The sequence below is a fragment of the Rhododendron vialii genome, chromosome 9a (assembly GCF_030253575.1).
Source record: "Rhododendron vialii isolate Sample 1 chromosome 9a, ASM3025357v1".
NCBI classification, from domain to species: Eukaryota; Viridiplantae; Streptophyta; class Magnoliopsida; order Ericales; family Ericaceae; genus Rhododendron; species Rhododendron vialii.
Window position 1 is genome coordinate 24,972,369 of NC_080565.1, and position 18,804 is coordinate 24,991,172.

An 18,804-nucleotide genomic window follows, 5' to 3' on the forward strand; every position below is an offset into this window, starting at 1 on the left:
AATTATCTAATATTTTATTCAGAGTTTAGGATCCTATAATCTGAATGAAGTTATATGATTGAATTGAACACTTATAGATATCAAATTGAGCTGATTTTTGCCTTGGGCCCTCAAAAAAATATATAAAATTAATGAATAGCTTGGATCGTTCACGACAGACCTATAGTAGACCTCCACATCACAATGTGTGCACAGAAAATCTGTGTGGACAGACTTAATGATAAAAATAAGTTCTGGTAGGCAAAATGAAATACAGTAGTATGTCTCAATAGGTTTCTCAGGAGAGGCGGAGCTGGCCAAGACCGGCAGGGGTCTCACTTTCCCAAATTTCGTACTCCAATTTTTAATTTAAATCCATAATTAGTACTTGCGGCATGAGTCTTGCTCATTACTTTAGCAATCATTCTAGAACCACAGATACTTTAACGTATTTAAGGGCAAATTTTATTATTTTTTCAAAATGACGCACAAGCTTAATTTATTTTTGTTACCTTATCATTTGCGAACCATAGAGAGTATTCATATACTTGAGACTTAATACTTGTGGCTCTAGTGCCAGCAATATTAACAAATACTTACAAAATAACATATGTAGAAAAAAAGAAAAGAAAAATGTTATTGTATTTATTTCGAACCCATAGTATTCGCTTGAACCCTCCCCAATCCAAGCAGAGCCGATCCTGCTGGCTAGCCACCACAAATAATTTCGATGGATATACAATTTTCATCTTGAAAAAAACCCTAGAAAAAAAAAAAAAAATTGGATAATTTTCAACAGGCCGTTATTGAAGGTCAAATGCTAGATTTCAAAATTGGTCATTTTGGACTTTTTCCATTTTTCCAAGTCTAAAAGTTGAGTCACCTTGGAGACTACGCGGGAAGACGAAAAACAGAGACTTCTTCTTCTTCTTCTTCTGCTTCCCCTATTTCCTATATGATAATCCTAACAAATCATTCGCCCGACGACAACATTCTCCAGCCAAAATGGTTTCTCAATTTCATCATCTTTTCATACCAATCATATCCTTATTATTCTTTCTCTTCCCGGTCGCCGAACTGGACCTGGCGGCCGACAGAGCTGCCCTGGTCAACCTCTACGATGCCATAGGCGGCCACGCCTGCCTGTGGAACGTGTCCAACCCGTACCCCTGTTCCTGGAAAGGCGTCACCTGCAACAAGAACGCTACCGCGGTCATCCAGCTCCGCCTCCCGGGCTGCCGTCTCTCCGGCCAAATCCCCAACAACTCCATCGGAAGCCTGACCAATCTCCAGAACCTCAGCCTCCGACTTAACTCCCTCTCCGGGCCTCTCCCCCCCGACTTAGGCTCGTGTACTCAGCTGCAACGCCTCTTCTTGCAAGATAACAACTTCTCCGGCCAAATCCCGGCTACCCTGTTTGCTCTGACCAACCTTGTTCGATTAAACCTCGCCGGGAACAGCTTATCCGGTGAGATTTCCCCGGGTTTCAACAACCTTACTATGCTGAGAATTTTGGAATTGGAAAATAACAATCTTATTGGGTCAATTCCGGAGTTGAATAATCTCACAAGGCTTCGAAAGTTCAACGTTTCTTATAATCGTTTGGACGGTTCGATTCCATCAGGTTTAAGCAAATTTTCAGATGATTCGTTTTTAGGTAATACTCTTTGTGGCTCACCACTTGATGCTTGTCCTAGTAATAATGATGGAAATGGTGGTGGTGGTGGTAAAAAGTTATCCACCGGAGCCATCATCGGAATCGTAGTTGGGTCGGTGATCGGATTGATTTTGATACTTCTAGTTTTGTTCTTTCTGTTGAGAAAAAGAAATCCGCCGACTGCTACCCCACAAGCAGAGACGTCTCTGCCTCGACCTCCGGGGAAGCCAGCGGTTTTGGATATAGAGCTTGATAGCCCGAAACCGCTTATAGTGGGAGAAGCTAGTGGAGATGGAGGATCGAGAAATGGCGATACGGTGGTTGTGAATGGTGTGCAGAGTGGTAGGGGTGATGGCTTGGTGTTTTTTGGTGAAGGGAGTGTGGCTTTTGCTTTGGAGGACTTGTTGAGGGCTCCAGCTGAGGTACTGGGGAAGGGGACTTTTGGGTCTACTTACAAAGCGTATTTGGAAGGTGAGACTCAGGTGGCGGTGGTGGTGAAGAGGTTGAGAGATGTTTGTGTAAATGAGAGAGAGTTTAGAGAGAAGGTTGAGGATTTGGGAATGTTGGCTCATGAGAATTTGTTGCCTTTCAGAGCATACTATTGTGGGAGAGAGGAGAAGTTGATTGTCTTTGATTGCATGCCCATGGGAAGCTTGTCCGCTCTTTTGCATGGTGAGTTTTATCACTATTACTTCTTCATTTTTGCACTAACAAAGTTATGCCTACCGCTCATTTTCACCGTTCTCTCAATTTCACTGTCTGTCTTCACAATCAAAGGTCTGGATTTTAAAAGAACTCTTCCAAAACATTTTTGGATGGTGAGATTGAGCGGTAGGCGTAGACTTTGAATTTTTGCATTTGGCATCCTCTGTTCTGCCCTTCCATGTAATGCGATATTTGTTAGTTTTGTTTTCCAAGTGCAAAGCTTCTTCTTTTTTTTGGTGCAAAAGTGCAAAGCTATTTGTTAATATGGTTCTGTTGCTTTGGAAATGTCTTCTTGTAATGTAGTAATCAGTTGTGTGGTAATTAGGCTAGGGATTATAATCATTAGCAACGTGAAATTATCTGACTTTATCCCACGTCGCTTACTTAAATCATTCATAATTGAACAATATAATCTAGATGCTACTCCACTTGTTATCAATTAGTTTTACGTTTGCCCCCTCCAAGTGATTTTATATGGTATCAAAGCTAAGTCTTTGATGGCCTCACTTTGCGTTGTTAAGTCTTTGCACAGGTCAAAACCCTCACTTCCTCGATTTTCACATGTACCTCGGTACTCTCCAAACTACACATGAAGGTGAGTGATAGAGTTTATACTATATCGCTCTTCTAAGCCACTAAACGTTTTTGTTTGAGAACACCAAACATAACATGTATTGTAGTCATAAAACAAGTACACAATTGCACGTCCAAAGGACTCTATCGGTATGAAGATACAAGAAACAACAAAAAAAATAGAAAAAATAAATAAATAAAAAGCCTAAAAAAAATGATCAAGAATAGTGAAAACCAACGAGTCCACCAAACTTGAGTTGTAATATAATCTAGATTACCATCAGGGGTGATAGCCTAGTTTGTCAAGACTTACTCCCTTTGGGTTTGGGTGAGGTAGGACCGTAGGAGGTACCAAGTTTGAGTTGCGCCAACGGTGCCCCTCTCGAATTTGGTCATTCTCCTCTGTTTGGCTTTGGCCTGCTAGCTATTGGTGAGATGGTAGTTGCTATGGCTCTTTGGTCTCTCTCGGGATCTGCCGCGGGTCTGGAATCCCTATGGTCATGCCCGGGGAAGAGTTGCTAGGCTCGGTTGCCCCATCCTCCACCCTTTTTAGCTTAGCAAAAAAATATAATCTAGATTCTAATCTACCTGTTACTAACTAGTTTTAGGTTGTACTCTAGTAAGAAATCTCGGGACATGTATTGTGAATTATTGCATGATGCTTCTATGGCTCAAGGTGTGGTTTTCGTATTGTTACAGTATCAGACAATGTTTTCAACTATTTCTAGTATGTGTCTGTTGATTTGGCTCAAAATTGTTTCGTATTCCTAAACACATCTTATGTATAAATAAATCATGCGACACTTTGATTGGTTTTAAGGGATTTGTAAAAGTTCATTCACTGCACATTGGCTTTCTCTTTTATTTCAATCATAGTTTTGATTTGCTGAACTGATTGAGCATTTATCGATTCGCTCCCAAAATGCTGCCCGAATACGTTAAGATCATCGTAAACATTTTCTGATTTTCTTACCGTCTCTCATTTCATTCCTCAGGAACTGCAGAGGAATACAGAGCAGCATTAACGTGGGAAATCAGGACTAAATTAGCTCTCGGTGCTGCCCACGGCATTGAGTACCTTCACTCGTTAGGCTCCAACGTTTCTCACGGAAACATCAAGTCATCCAACATCCTCCTCACCGATTTCTACGCTGCAAGTGTTTCCGAATACGGTATATGCCAACTCGTGTCTCCAAGTTACACTCTCGACCAGAACGGCTATCGTGCACCCGAGGTGACAGATTATCGTAAAATCTCCCAGAAGGCTGATGTCTACAGTTTCGGTGTCCTACTATTGGAGCTTCTGACGGGCAAGGCCCCGAACCATGGGTTTTTGAACGAGAAAGGAGTCGACCTTCCAAGGTGGGTAAGGTCGATGAATAAGGAGAACCAGACGATCGATGTGTTTGATCAGGAGTTGCTCAGGCACCAGAACAATACAGTGGAGCAAATGGTTCAGTTGTTACGTGTGGGAATTCACTGCACTTCTCGGCAACCGGAAAAGCGCCCATCGATGGTTGAGGTAACTCGAGAGATCAGGAAAGTTGTGATTTGAAATGAAGGAACGAAATCATGGATATACGTTTTCTTTTTGTACATTGAAGCGGAGAAGAACCTTTTTTTTTTTTTCCTCACATTTTTAGTTGTAGTTAGTGAGGTTTGAACCCCGTAAAAATTATGGAAGTACACGGTGCCTGCTATTTGGCAACTGCGGAGAAGAACCTTGATCATCATTCATTGTATTGGCCATTCTGATTTGGTGAAATGAGATCCATTGCTTCTTACTTGAACCGATTAACATGTCTCATGACCTATCTGGAGATTACCCTTAGCAAATCTTTTTGGACTGGTCTTTTTATTTCCCCTGTTTTACTAAAGTCTCTCTTTTACTACAGGGAAAAGGGAGAGGTGCAAACTTTCATTGGTTTAGATGAGGTTTTCTTCCCCTTTTCAAGGCTGGTATTATCTAGTTGCAATTGTTAGATTGTGTTGAGGTTTTTGGAGATGTTCAATCGTTTAACCATAGATGAAGTTACCTCTATCTATATTAAAAACAATATGGTTTTAATGAGACTTCATTCCGTGATAAACCACATATCCTACAAGGTTGTAAGAATGAAAAGGCAATATCATATCCTTCGATGCCCATCAAAAAAGGTTTCTGGAATCGGAATTTGCACCAGATGTGTTCTTCTCAAATGTCAAACGAACATATCATCATTGAGCCATATATAGGACAGGAAAACCTAGTAGTAGTGCCCATCACATGAATAGCTTATTCCAGCTCACAAAAATTTCGCTAACGGTGGTGTCCTATAACTTTCCTCCATTTTTCACTGCCAAAAGTGCAAACCTCTTCTTCTAGCTCCACATTTTTTGGGTTGCAGCCAAAACCCTTCTCTTATACTAAACCCTCGTGAACTTATTCGCAACATCCAGCCACCGGAGTAGACCCAAACCTATAAACCACCCTTTGAATCAATGGTATGTACGTGGAGCTAAGATTCAGATTTGACAGGGCCGTGATAGCAGGAAGAATATTTCCACAGCAATTTTTTCTTCCAACAATGTAGTCTTTAATAGGAAAAGGTGTAGGGGGCTGGGGTGGTAACACCTCTTGTTATGCTCAGACCAAGGCCTCAAACCAAACACACACACACACACACAAAACTGAGTTTGAGAGAAAAATTTCATCTATTTAATCATACGAAAATAGATTACAAGACAATCCTCCCAGAGGAGGAGCACACCAACCGTGTCTCAACTCTACTCCTACTGATTCTCTCTCACCCTCACCACCCCAACTCATTTTGCCACACTCAACTACAAGAAGAGTACATGAATTTGTAAGCCAAAAATGGGGACCCTTTGCAACGGGCAAACGTGATAGGGACGGATTGGGAGATGCTGCCAAGCAGGGGTGCTTGGCAGATTCATACCAATGGGCCTTCAATGCTCTCTTTCTGGCCTCCTAAAGGAGCAGCTGCTCCTAAAGGATCAACTTGATGGCCTATGAATTGTGTGATCCTACATGGGCCAAAACTGACAGATTCAAACTCGGCTCTTTACGATTCGGTTGGGCCAAGTAGCGGAAGTTTATATAGTGTCGGCCTTGGATCCAGGAAGGGATGAGCCCTAAGCATGAGCTCAAGCCCCCCTCAACCTCAAGGATAGCTCATTATGATTACAAAAACATTTTATTGTTTATCTGTACCTATAAAATGTTCTCTGAGCAAAATAAAATCTTAAAGATCAACATATAGGGTGTCCCTTTCAAAATCTTAATCAAAATGATATGCGGCCCATATTCAATTTTTGATAAAGATAAAGTAAAATTAAATTTTAGAAGTTCTAGTCGCATATAAAATTTAAAAAACTTTAATAGCAGCGGCTACCAAATTTGGGGGTCAATACTAGCGGCCGAGGCAGTGCATGACAAGTGGGGCTGCACTTCCCAAAAATTTCAATTTTACCCCTAAATTATATTGTATTTAAGAAATCATATACATTTCTCTTTTATATTATTTTCATCCTCTAGTATTTATGTCAAGTTTTTAAAAAGTACTCTTAACTTAATGGTTTTACATAAAGACCCATTATCTATTCAAATATTCTTGCAAATTTTATGCTTTCAGTTCTTTTTTAATTTGTTGTTTAGTATAAGTAAAAGATTGAAAATTCTAAGACCATGTTTAATGGTGTTCCTATTGAGCAAGATCTTTGGCTACGCCACTGGTCAATATCAGGGGCGGAGCCAGCTAGTGGGGGTGGGAGATTGGATCAATTTTTTTTTGTTTTATACTAATGTAATTCGGCTAGGCACCTATCGATATTTGGACAAATTCATATTTTACACACAATAATGTAAAGATTTCTTTTTTAAAAATGAACGGTTTAAGGCATATCTCTATGGCTTTCATTTGAATACTACAAGAGAGTGATTTCAAACTTTTATTCTTTTCACTACTAAAAATGGTCATGATAAAATTTAATTATATAAACTACCCTCACTCTTCACAAATTTTTTGCAGACAACACGCAACAATAAAAGTTGCTTCCTTTCGAACAATTCCGCTCTCAAATCTTAAAATTCTTGCTCCGCCACTAAGCTATATCTCTAATAGTACCTATGCACGTAAATACATCATCCGAAAGATCTTTCTCATGTGCACAAATCATGAAAACAATAGAGCATGTGACGAGTCCAACAACTTTGCACTACATTCAAGTAGCAAGTTTCGCTTTTGAAGCTCAAAAGGGAATCACAGTGAAACAACATAACAGTGTGCCGGCTCCAGAAAAACAGGGGATAATAGAAGGAATGGAATTCACAGAATATTATAAAATAAAAATAAAAATATATCGCTGAAGTCATTAATCCTCTGTTTCATTCTGGACCACCCGTATGGGTACGAGCATAAATTTGGTACCTTTCATTTTCGTATTACTAGTAGGGTAGGCCAGAAGATGCAGTAGTTAACAGAGCGGATAAGATAACTCTAGATAGCAATGCTACAGGGAGGGATAGGCCTAAATTGACATTAGATGTTGTTGTGCGCAAAGATACGAGTATAATGGGTTTGTGTGAACAAGTAACCATTGACAGAGCTCAATGGAAAAAACAAATTCATGTAGCCGATCCCAAATGATTGAGACGTAATGTTCGGTTTGGTTTCAACAATTACGGCCTCACGCCATTACTTTTACTAGTCGACTAGAAATCCAATACCATGGCGAATAATTAATGAAAAGAAAGAAGCCATTACAGGAGGATTACCAAGAAGACTTTGCCTCTGAAATTTTTGTCTCGGAATTGATCGAGGTGTAATTGTGTAAATAAGTCGATCTTGATATTTGGATTTTCACAAAAGCCAAATTTTCTTCTTATCTCGTAATATATTACAAACGCAATTATCAGCTACGGAATTCGCCAATATTTTATGGGGTCTATAATAGTAGATATTTCATGCAATCCAGAGTTGGTTTGGATAACAAAACCTTGGTTAACACTCAACCATCAGAGTTTGACTATTCACACAGACAATCTACGTACATATTGTGAAAAGATTGCAATGTGGAGTCCACACCGTGTTCCACATAAATGATCAGAATCGTTCATTAAATTTAAAATAATTTTTCAAGGTTCCCCGCAATGCTCGATCCAATCATAAAAAGTTCGATAATTAGATCGAAAACCTATAGATATTAAATTGAGCTGATTTTTCACGAGGATTCTTCGAAAAAAATCTGTGTCGACAGACTTTCTGTAACTATCAGCAACGAAATTCACGTTTTCATTGACAAGCCACAAATATCGTCACTTCTCCTTTCCATGTGAAAAAGACATTACAATTATTCAAGCAATTACACTTTCCGTCCCTTGATCTTTTTCGATATTCGCGTTATTTTTTAAATTTTTATATCTCTCAATTTATAATATTTTTCATAATTTTAAAATGTTGTATTATAGATCTAATCGAGAACTACCAAACGAGATCCATATTACATATTTTTGAAGATTCATACTGAAAGATACAAGAGTTTTAAGAATGACATGAATATCAAAAAAGACCAAAGAAAATGAGATGTATGGAGTACTAAACAATTCGGTGAGTGTTTACACCATAATTTGGTATTTAGTCTAATATGATCGATTGGGTCAAAACGTTACACGTGTTAGACTGATTAAACAAAATGTAGTATAAAGCCTGTTAAGGAAAAATCAAGTGGACTGATCGACGGTTGATATTCGACTGAACACGTTTCAGAATATGCATCACACACAGATCGTGGGCATGACAGTTAATGCAAGCAGGCAGTTGGAGTAATTACCACATTGGGAACATGTGAGATCGTGGAGAAGTAACCGCCTCGTGCAGATAGCGGAGCAAGAATAGGGAGCATGGAGCCACTTAATTCAAATCGAATGAGGGAATTCCATATGATTTGAATTTCAAGTCGATGACAGCCTATAAATACAAGAATAGAAGACATTTAGAACCCCCAATCAATCGCCCAAAGGCTTCTACTTTTATCTGTACTTTACATTTCTTGCTCTAGGAGTAGCTTGTAATTTAACCGTCTGTTCGATTGTGTTTTCATAGTCGATTGACTTCTACACCGAGGAATAATAAAGTCCATTTTGTTGTTCTTCTTTCATCTCCATTTCACTTCATTCAGTTTGCTTTCAGAGAAGTCCTGAAATACGGCAAGGAACCAAACTCCACCATCACAAACACCCACATTTCCAGCACACTCAACAACTTTTAGTTGATTCGTCGACTGCAAGTAAAAATAGACAAACAGTGAGACAGTAGGTTTTGTGTACGTGAGGTTAATTCTTTCAAAAATGCTACAAGCACAACAGACACAATAGTTGTGCAATTAATTCTAACCGTCCAGATGTGTATGGATGGTCCAAATTAAAAATAATCTATTAACTATTTATGACCGATCATAAATGAAATGAATCCTGACTATTAATTTTTTTATTTTTTTAATGAATGCTGAAATGAAAGAGTTTTGCACAACCCAAAATTTGAGGTCGTTTTTGTAATGATGCTGTTGTCCTACTCTGAAATCACCGACAAGTCACGATAGCAATATCGTGGGTGTGTGGTTACTTTTTTTTTTGATCCGCGGTGTGTGGTTACTTGACTTTCTAGGATTATCACTAGGCAAGCTAATCCACCAACTGGGTTTTTTCTAGTAATCAATTCAACTATGCGCACCAATTGTTGTGCCCGTATTGTACACAGATCGTTTTGTGGAGTCCATTTCAAAATTTTACATAAATAATTCGAATCGTTCATTAATTTTAAATTATTTTCTTGAGTGGTTCTTATAAAAAGTCAGCTCTTTAGGGTCCGTTTGGATCCGGAATAAGGATTGGGGATATTAGTTATGAAATGGGATATACATTGATGTGACAGGGGATTAAATAGTACTTGATGAGGGATAACATGAGGGGATAATATTGTTTTCTAGTCAAAGGAAGAGAAGGAAGAGAGTATTATTCGGAGGTATTATGTAATAACACCCAAGAACCTCCCCATAAATAATCTCCCCTCCCCTCCGGGGATATTAGGGGGTACAATATAAATCCAGGGCTTAGCTAATACCCCTCTATTTTACTTTCCAAACGAGATCTTAAGGCTGGTGTTTGAGTATCGATGCCTATCGCCACATATTATCTCATTCTTTATCTCGTATTTTCCTCGTTGCCATAGCAGGTTGATGCCGTCGCTTCCGTAAATTTGATTTCTTTATATATTGCTTCTATTTGTAATTTTCGTATGAAAGAAACCTTTTATCTTATTCGTCACTCTTTTCATTAAGTAACTATCGTTTCAATAAAAAAGTAAATAAATGAGGATAGAGAAATTTGAATTGAGATTGGCCACTCTAAAATCACACAAAAAGCTTAGCGTAGAATATCTATGAATCTATCTCTCCATATTATATATCTCATTCTTTAGCTAGCTAATAGTATTGCTGGTATTATATTCTCCTTAAAAAATAAATCCCTTTGTATAGTCCTCCATTATTTTATTAACAAACTATTGATCTGATAAAAAAAAACGAGGAGAGAGATAATTGAACCCAGATTGGCGAAATTTTCTGTGATGCTCCCAAGTGGATTGGGAGCATGATGCTCCCATTGAATTTTGGCCCTTAGATTGAAAAATACCTAATCACGGTCGTTAGATCAAAACCGCCCACAAAAATAATGTGAATTTGCTAAAAAAGAGATGGTTTTTCAAAATATTTTGCTTACCATAAAACAGGGTTTACATGTTGTTTACTAGAAAATTGATATTCACACTCTCTTTTTTTACTACTTTCTTTGTTTTTTGTGTTGAAAGTGTATGTATTTTTTTTTTTCCTAAAACACAAAAAAAGAAAGAAAGAGTGTAGATAACAAAAAAGAGAGTGTGAATATCAATTCTCATTTACTAAGGCAACACTTACTATTTATATGGCTACATTTACAATATTGTATGGCTATACTTACTATTGAGATGTTTTGACAATCAATGCTCGAGATCAATGGTTGAGATCCACTCATACAATCAAATGGTTGGAAACATTTGGGAGCATCATGATCCCACTGCTTGGGAGCATCATAGCTCCTCTTTTTCAGTGAGGGTTTTCTTTCTCGATCTCACATTTGAGAGTTTCCTCGTGATTTTTCTTCTTTTCCTTCCTCTCGGCTTCCCTTCATCATTGAGGCACAGGCTCAGATTTTTCTATCATGGTGGAGGTTGTGGTTCTCTAACAAAGAAAGGCGGCTGTGGTGGCGATCAAATGATGAATCAGATCGATTGGCTTGGCAGCCCTTGCTGCTTCGTTGTTAGGTTTTTCTATCAATGTGAGTTTTTTATTGTGCATAAGAGTAGGATAACGATTGTGGTAGTCTATTTTATGGCTATGAGAGGTACTAATGCTTTGGGTATCTGTACCACAAAGGCTACCCTCCTTTGTAGCCTTTTAGTCTTTCGATTAAGGACGGATGCTACTTTTTGAGAATTATCTTATGTATTTGTGTTTCCTATCCATGAAGCTTTTACCATTTTGAAAAAAAATAAATAAATAAACTTTGATCCATCATATTTTCTCTCCCTTATCTTCTTCTGAGGCATTGGAACTTAATTATAAAACAAACACTGAATCGAATAAAGAAAACAAAAAACTTGAATCCTCAATTAAAAAGTAGGAGTAGTTTTATCAAAACTATGGAGACGCCAAATGTGCACCAGATTATGTGAGACTTACCGTTTAGTTCATACAAATTAAAGTGGGACGAAGGTAGTAATATTCTAAACGAATTAAATGGTTCTGACAATTTTTGTGTGGCCCCCCAATGGAGCCCTCATAATCTGGTGTATATTTGGAGCCGGACCTTATAATCTGGTGTGTATTTGGAGCCCTCGTAATCTAGTGCCGAAGACAACATAGGCCCAAGAATTTTATCCCCTATACTTTCTTTCTTTTTTTTGGTACACCTACGCAAAAAAATGTTTAAAAAATTGAAAATTTTGGGCATAGGGCTTATCGTCTCATGTTTCCAACCAAATCAATGGACCCCTTAAAGATTTAAATGCTTGTTTCAGGGAAGCAAATATCAAATTGCTACTTTATTTAACATGTTTAGTCCATCCAACTTATTTTTTAGCTTTTCAAAACAGAAGTCGAACAATCAATTGCGGAACGGCAAGAATGATATGATCATTGATTGATCGTAAAAAGGTAGCCCTTCTGAATGAAATTCCTGACTCCGCCACTGCTATGTATATTGGGTGTACCCATGGTTGGGCTCCTAGTTTTATGACCCCAGAGGTGAGTAGCTTCGTGAACTTGAGCACATAGAGCCTTCGTCCAAAAAAAATGGGATCGAGAGAAAAGATAGCTAGTGATCAAACAAAAGAAAACTTCCATACAAAGTGTTACACGTACCTGAAGATTTGTACGTATTGCCTATTTGCCTTTTTTATATGATAAGATTTTTATACGTATTAAATTATCAATTGGCCGGGTCTACTCTTCTCATTCCAAACTCATCTCGAGGTTTTTCTTTAATTTCCACAATATTCAAATTGGGGTTGAATAGCATCGGAGAAGACGAGACGCCTCACGTTTCCTTGTGAATATTTTTATTACACTAGCTAGCTTTTGTATTTTTAATTGAGAATGCGTTTGTTAAGCACACGTACGTTAAATATTGGAGTAGTACTATACTACTAGTAGGAGCTTTGACATGCACATTGCCAGAGAGGATGTGAGCTGGCAGCTGGAGCATATCTAGCCAGGGCCGGCGGGCGCAGGCACCGTCGATCCTAATTTTCTACTTTTTTTTTACCAATTACAAGTTTAGATGATTTGAATACCTATGATATAAACACATGTTTGGCCTCCAAAAATTGTTAAATAGATTCAAGGCTGGAAGTCAAATCTATACTTTACATTGCTTAATTCGTGAAAATTTTTCTCTTAATATTATTATTTAAAAAAACATAATCGAATAAACAGCATCAAAGGTGCATTTAGAAGTAACAAGAGAAAAAAGGTCACGTTCCAACTAAAAATGCGGACTTTCCAATCGCCGATTGAAAGAAGGAGTATGTAGAATTTTTAATTAAAAAATAAGAGAACACAATAGTAAGTTTAAAATTCGCTCTCTCTAACTCTCTGTCTCTCTCTACACCCTAGAGAAAAAACACATTCCCCCTGCCCTCTCTCGGTCCTCCTCCTCCCTCTCCCCTCCTTTGACCCTCTCCTCTCCGCGGGGTTCTCTTGGCTCCGTTCTTGGTCCGGTTCAAGTGTTACTAAGCGGCAATCGGGTCTCCGGCTGGTGATGGGTGTGCTTGGTTTGGTTCGTCTCCTCCTTGGCTTCCCATAGCTGGTATCTTGAGGCCGGCGGTGAGATAGAGTTGAGGTTGGGTTAGGGTTTTTGGTTTTGTTTTGTCTGATTTCTGTCCGAATATTTGGTCTGGTTTCTGTCCCGGGTGGTTTCCCCAGCCCGCGGTTTGTACCGGTCTAGTTTTCCAAATCTGGTGGGTGTGGTTGTTGAGTTATTAAGTGACTGATTTCCTTCAACTTTTGATGTTGTCTTTGATATGGAGTTCCGCCATCTCGAGGTGATTGATGTCTGAGTACTAGCTCCACGTATACCGATTCATGTTACGCATGTTGACGGTGTGAAGAAGAGTGTTGGCTCATGCATAGGCACTAGACATTAACTTCGTCTTTTTGTATGCCCTGCATATCGTTAATTTTGGGGTTTGGTTGTGTTTCTTCATCTTTGTATTCGGATGGAGATCTGTAGATGCGGTGTGGCTTCTTGAAATGATAATACTTATCTTCTCTTTTCGGGTGAATAAAAAAAAGTTTTTAATTCGCTCATCTTCCATGTGAATCTGGCGGGGACCTCATTACAACCAAAAAAAAGTGAATAGCCTGGGAGGACCACGCCAGTGAGTCGGGTTATCGGATCGAAGGATGTAGGAAAACTAGAAGAAATTAATTAAGGAGTTAGGACCCCAGGGGGAAAGGAAAATATAAAAAATTTAAGGAGAGAGAAAGTATAATTGTTAACAAATTAAGTAAGCATAATTGTTAAATCATTATAATGCCAAGGGTAGTGCAATTGGTAGTGCTTAGTCAGAACGGAGGGGCTTACTATTTAGAGGTCTCAGGTAATTCCTTGCACTGCGAAAAGCCTTTAGGGCTATTCCATGCGTAAAAATCTTTTGGGTTGCAGCTGGTGGGGGCCGAAGAGATAAGTCCTGTGGTGCGCACAAGCTGGCCAGGTGCCACTTTTCATTAAAAAAAAAAATTGTAAAACCATTACTAAATTCTTAAGAGACCTACACATGGTTTTTATTATTATTCCTATAAAAAATGAGAACGAGAATATGGTGGGCACCCACTTTTAGAATTAAAAAGGTTGGTGGCCAATCAGGTGATCCAGTGACCTTTCGGGGTTGGACGGAACAGGCTGCTCTGTCCGCTAAAAATGAGGCCTAATTTAAAAATAAAAATAAAAAATGTCAATCTGTCTTTTTATTTTGATTTTTTTTTTTTTTTGTATTTCTGAGAATTTTTGGGAGATCCACTATACCATATTTCTAACTCCACTAGTCCACTTCTAAAGTTTTTAACCTCTCTAGTCCCCTAATAATTACAATGACAAAACTAAGGGTGTTCAAGAAAACCGCCCGAACCGTAAAACCAGTCCGATCCGGACCGAACCGTCATATTTGGTCTGGTACTGTGGTTCTGCGGTCAGGTAATGGTTCCAAAAAAATAAGAACCGTTAATTTTGGTTCGGTTACTGGTTCTCAATTAAAGAACCGTGGTTAGAACCGGACCGGACCGTTTAAAACTAATATATATATATATATATATATATATAATTATATAAAATAAATATATGTGTGTAATTTGGTAAGTTAATCTCTTTCTTGCTAAACTTACTTTATTTAGAGATGAAATCTCATTCGTTAAGAAAGTTTTTATTTTCTTTCTTCTTTTTCTATTCTAATAGATTACTTTCTTATTCTTTTAATTCTTTGTAACCTTATTTAACGGATTAGTCTTTATAATTTCAATCTCACGTCTCTCTTTCTCACACACCGGTGATAGGTTTGGATACTAATTGGATAGAATCGGAACCGGAGCCGAACCAAAACCGGACCGGTTTTGCGGTTTGGTTCTGGTTCGGTTCCACTCATGTATTGGTTAGGTTCTGGTTCTCAATTTCCTAGAACCATTTGAAATGGTCCGGTTACTGGTTTTCTAGAGAACCGGACCAATCCGGACCGTGTACACCCCTAGACAAAACTACCCTATGTAAAAAAAACAAGGGCTTTGTTTGTCTAACACAAAAATGTATTTTTTTTCATCTTTTTCGATTTTATTGCAACCATGTAACCACCACCACCACGCCAACATATAACGTTATATGTATGACAAAAATTTCTATTTTTTTTACCAAGTTTGAGTCATTCCCTCCTTAAACCTGTCACACCTTAACATATAACGTTATCTGTCTCAATCTGCGTTATTGTCTTGTGTTTGGTACTACTTCAACAAAATTGCACATATAATCTTATATGTCCCAATCTGTCATCTGTACATTATAAAAAACAAAGATAGATCTGAGACATATAAAGTTATTTATTGATATCTGAAACGTATTTTTTGCCAACACATGCACATATAATATTATATGTGTATATCTGAACTTTGTATCATGCCAAATATGTTCTCTGCATGTTGAAAAAGTGCACATATAAACTTATATGTTACAATCTGTGTTATTGCCTTATGTTTGTCAATACAAAGTCTAGAAAAAATCTCAAAGAAAAAACACAAACTTGTTCATTGCCACAATGCAGCTACAAATGCTTTTTCACGGAAGAACTAACAAATAAACCCTAATAAATCGTAGACTCCATCAAAATGAGGAAAAACTCGACATAAAACCAAATCTAAAGTAATAAACTCATGCCACGAACACAACGACAGCGAATCTAGCAATTCTGTTCAGGGCGGGAGCGGCGCTTTTGCACTTTTGGATGGAGAATAGATAGAAACAGATCTCTATGGTGGCTGCCGCTGTCGCCTTCAACCATGCGGATCATGGCGGATATCTTGTCACCGTTGACCTCACCATACACAAACTCCTCCCCTTCTTCTTCCACCACTACCAAAGGAACAGACAATGATAGGTGGGCTGTGCTCCAGATTTTTTTTCTAGGGTTTCTCTCAATATGACAGTTTATATCAGAAGAGATTTTTGTCTTGTTTTAATTTATTTTTTAAAAAAAGTGGACTTAAGGCCTTACTAAACTATATTAGTGGACTAGAGGGGTTACAAACATCAAAGGTGGACTAATTGGGTTACAAGTTCTCTATGGTGACCCTATACCAATTTTTTATTGTTAATTTTGCATTTGAGCCAAAAAAAAAAAAAGGGGGCGGGAGGGGGGGGGTGCATTTTAGGCTAAATGGACTAAAATAATTTGAGTAAAAGTTATTTATTTATTTTTTCGATTCCTTTTGTCAAGACGAATAATCCCCAAGAATTTGATACAAAATTAACAAATGAGACTAAGTTTGAATAAGGACAAAACAGAAAAAGCCCAGAAAAACCAAGTGACTTTCTTTGGAAAATTAACTAGAGTAGTGCATTGTCACGAACCCAAAAAATTGACCAAATCGTTTGCTTTGTAGCGCCTAACATGCAAAACAACCTTGAAAATTAAAGTCGATCATCGATCACTCAACGTACGAGTCACATTTTTTGACTTAGTACTTTTGAGCACTACAAATTAAAGTACTGGACTGTTTGGATACGTGACACGTCCATGAGGTCCTAAAATACGTACAGTTTTTTTTTTTTAGAAGGTAATTGATGTACACTCTTTTTTTCATATATAAATACGCTCTTTGTTTTGTCTTGTTGCAGTGTGGATTGACAAAGTTATTCTTCAAAGTTTGAAAGATTATACAAATATAATGTTAAACTTGTAAATTAACAAAAAAAAAAAAAAAGGACAATAAAGGAGTGTAATTATAAAAAAAAAAAAGAAAGAAAAAGAATGGGAAAATCACAACCTTTTTAGAATTTTAAATTACGTTTAAATAACTTGCCCTGTGCACGCGTCCAGAGGGTCACATTTTCTCGACATATTCATTCTTTACTCCAAGAATCTCATGTGCCAATAGTTTATCAGTAGCATTATATGTTGAAGATTCGCCACTGAAGTAATTTTTACAAGAAGTCTATTAAAAATTAAATATAAAAATAGAATTCGGGTACAGATGCATGCATTTGAGCTCTGCATATTTATAGTATAATGATTTAGTTATTTATAAAATTTTAAAGGGAAAACTTAACGTTCCAATATTTAAATAATAAAGTTACCACAAGTGGAAATAAACTATAAAGTTTACAAAGCTAATATTCAACTTTTAAAATATGTTTAATATAAAAAGATGAATTATCAACGTAACTTATCATATTTTTATAACAATATAAAATTATTACTTCACCTTTAGAAAATATTAAATAGAATGTCAAACGATCATGGATTCGTAAATTGCAGAATTACCTTTAGAAAATATTATATAGAGTGTCAAACTATCATGGATTTTAACAGCCAAAAAATAATAATAATAAGGATTTGAAAATTACAGATTTACCCCTAAAAGTGTAATAAATTACAAGTCACCCATAATGTTTAACAAATTATAAAGGGGAATGATTTTGCCACTCTCATTTTCTCTAGTGACACTACCTTTTGTGTCTCTAGTAGGTGGTTTATTTTTGTGAGAGAAGGGGAGTGCCGTTAGAGAAAAGGGGAGTGGCAAAATCAATTCCCATTATAAATTGATGCCAACAATATAATAAATTACAAAATTGCCCAAACACTTTACTAAGCTATAGATCAACCCCTCATGTTTGATAAAATAAAGAAATAACCCTAAAGTAAAATAAATTACAAGTTAGCGCCTGGAGTTTACACAATTTTCCAACTCGCTCCCAAAGTTTAGTCTACTATAATTGAAACCAAAAAGTTCTCGAGTCGAATCCAAACCCTTATGTGTTAACTTATTCATTGATTTGAACCTGTTTCCTTTATTCATTGAAGTATACTAATTGATTAATTGTTGTGCTGCCAAAAACTTAGAAAGAACTTAGGTTCAATTGGTGGTTAAACTCAAAAGGAACATGTAGACATTATTAAGTTAATGAAAAGAGGAATAGTGTTGAAAAGTTAATGGGCAAACCTACCAGGACCCTTGGGTGAAAGAGCAGTTTGCAAGGACATGTTATGATTAGAGCAGCCTAGAAGACCCTTAGTTAAGGGCGAGTGACGTTTGACATAACCATGTGTTGATGTTTCAGAGCCCTAGAAATGGTACCATATGATTAGCTTTGGTGCACGGTTGGCGGATAAAGGTGTATATGCACTATATGATTACGTTAATGACCCTTAGATGCATTTCAGGTAAATATAAGGTGCTCCTAAGGGTTTCGTTTATTCTCCTTGTGTTCATTGCACATGAATCCAATTAAGTAGATAAGATAGGCTTTTTCATCTACCCCTGGATGATCAAGCAAGGTGGGAGTTGAATCATGTGATGACCATAGTTTGGTGGTTAATTGGGAGGTTTTTTTTTCAATGTTTGAGATTCTAGAAATTTACTTAAATTAACGGCTAGTTAATAAAACAAGCTTTGTGTACTTCAATTGTAGTAAGGGTTAAAGCCTTAAAGGGTAGTAGTGTATCTTCTAAGCGTTATTCGCTCAAGGTATTACGTTGCATAGGTATTGATTGATTGCCAAGTGTTGAAGTAGGAGTGGAAGAAAAATACTTCGG

General features: G+C 37.4%; 1 protein-coding gene across 2 annotated transcripts; it reads left to right on the forward strand.

Annotated features, from left to right (window-relative positions):
- Positions 1–855: 855 nt before the first annotated feature.
- On the forward strand, positions 856–4,704 carry LOC131301847 (probable inactive receptor kinase At1g48480). 2 transcript variants are annotated; one of them, XM_058328319.1, is made up of 2 exons: positions 856–2,308; positions 3,910–4,704. In XM_058328319.1, the coding sequence occupies exons 1-2, from the start codon at positions 985–987 to the stop codon at positions 4,467–4,469; spliced, it is 1,884 nt and encodes a 627-aa protein (XP_058184302.1). In that variant the 5' UTR covers positions 856–984; the 3' UTR covers positions 4,470–4,704. The 2 variants fall into 2 exon arrangements, with proteins under 2 accessions (XP_058184302.1, XP_058184304.1); XM_058328321.1 differs by having other exon boundaries at positions 3,919–4,704.
- The last annotated feature ends 14,100 nt before the right edge of the window (positions 4,705–18,804 follow it).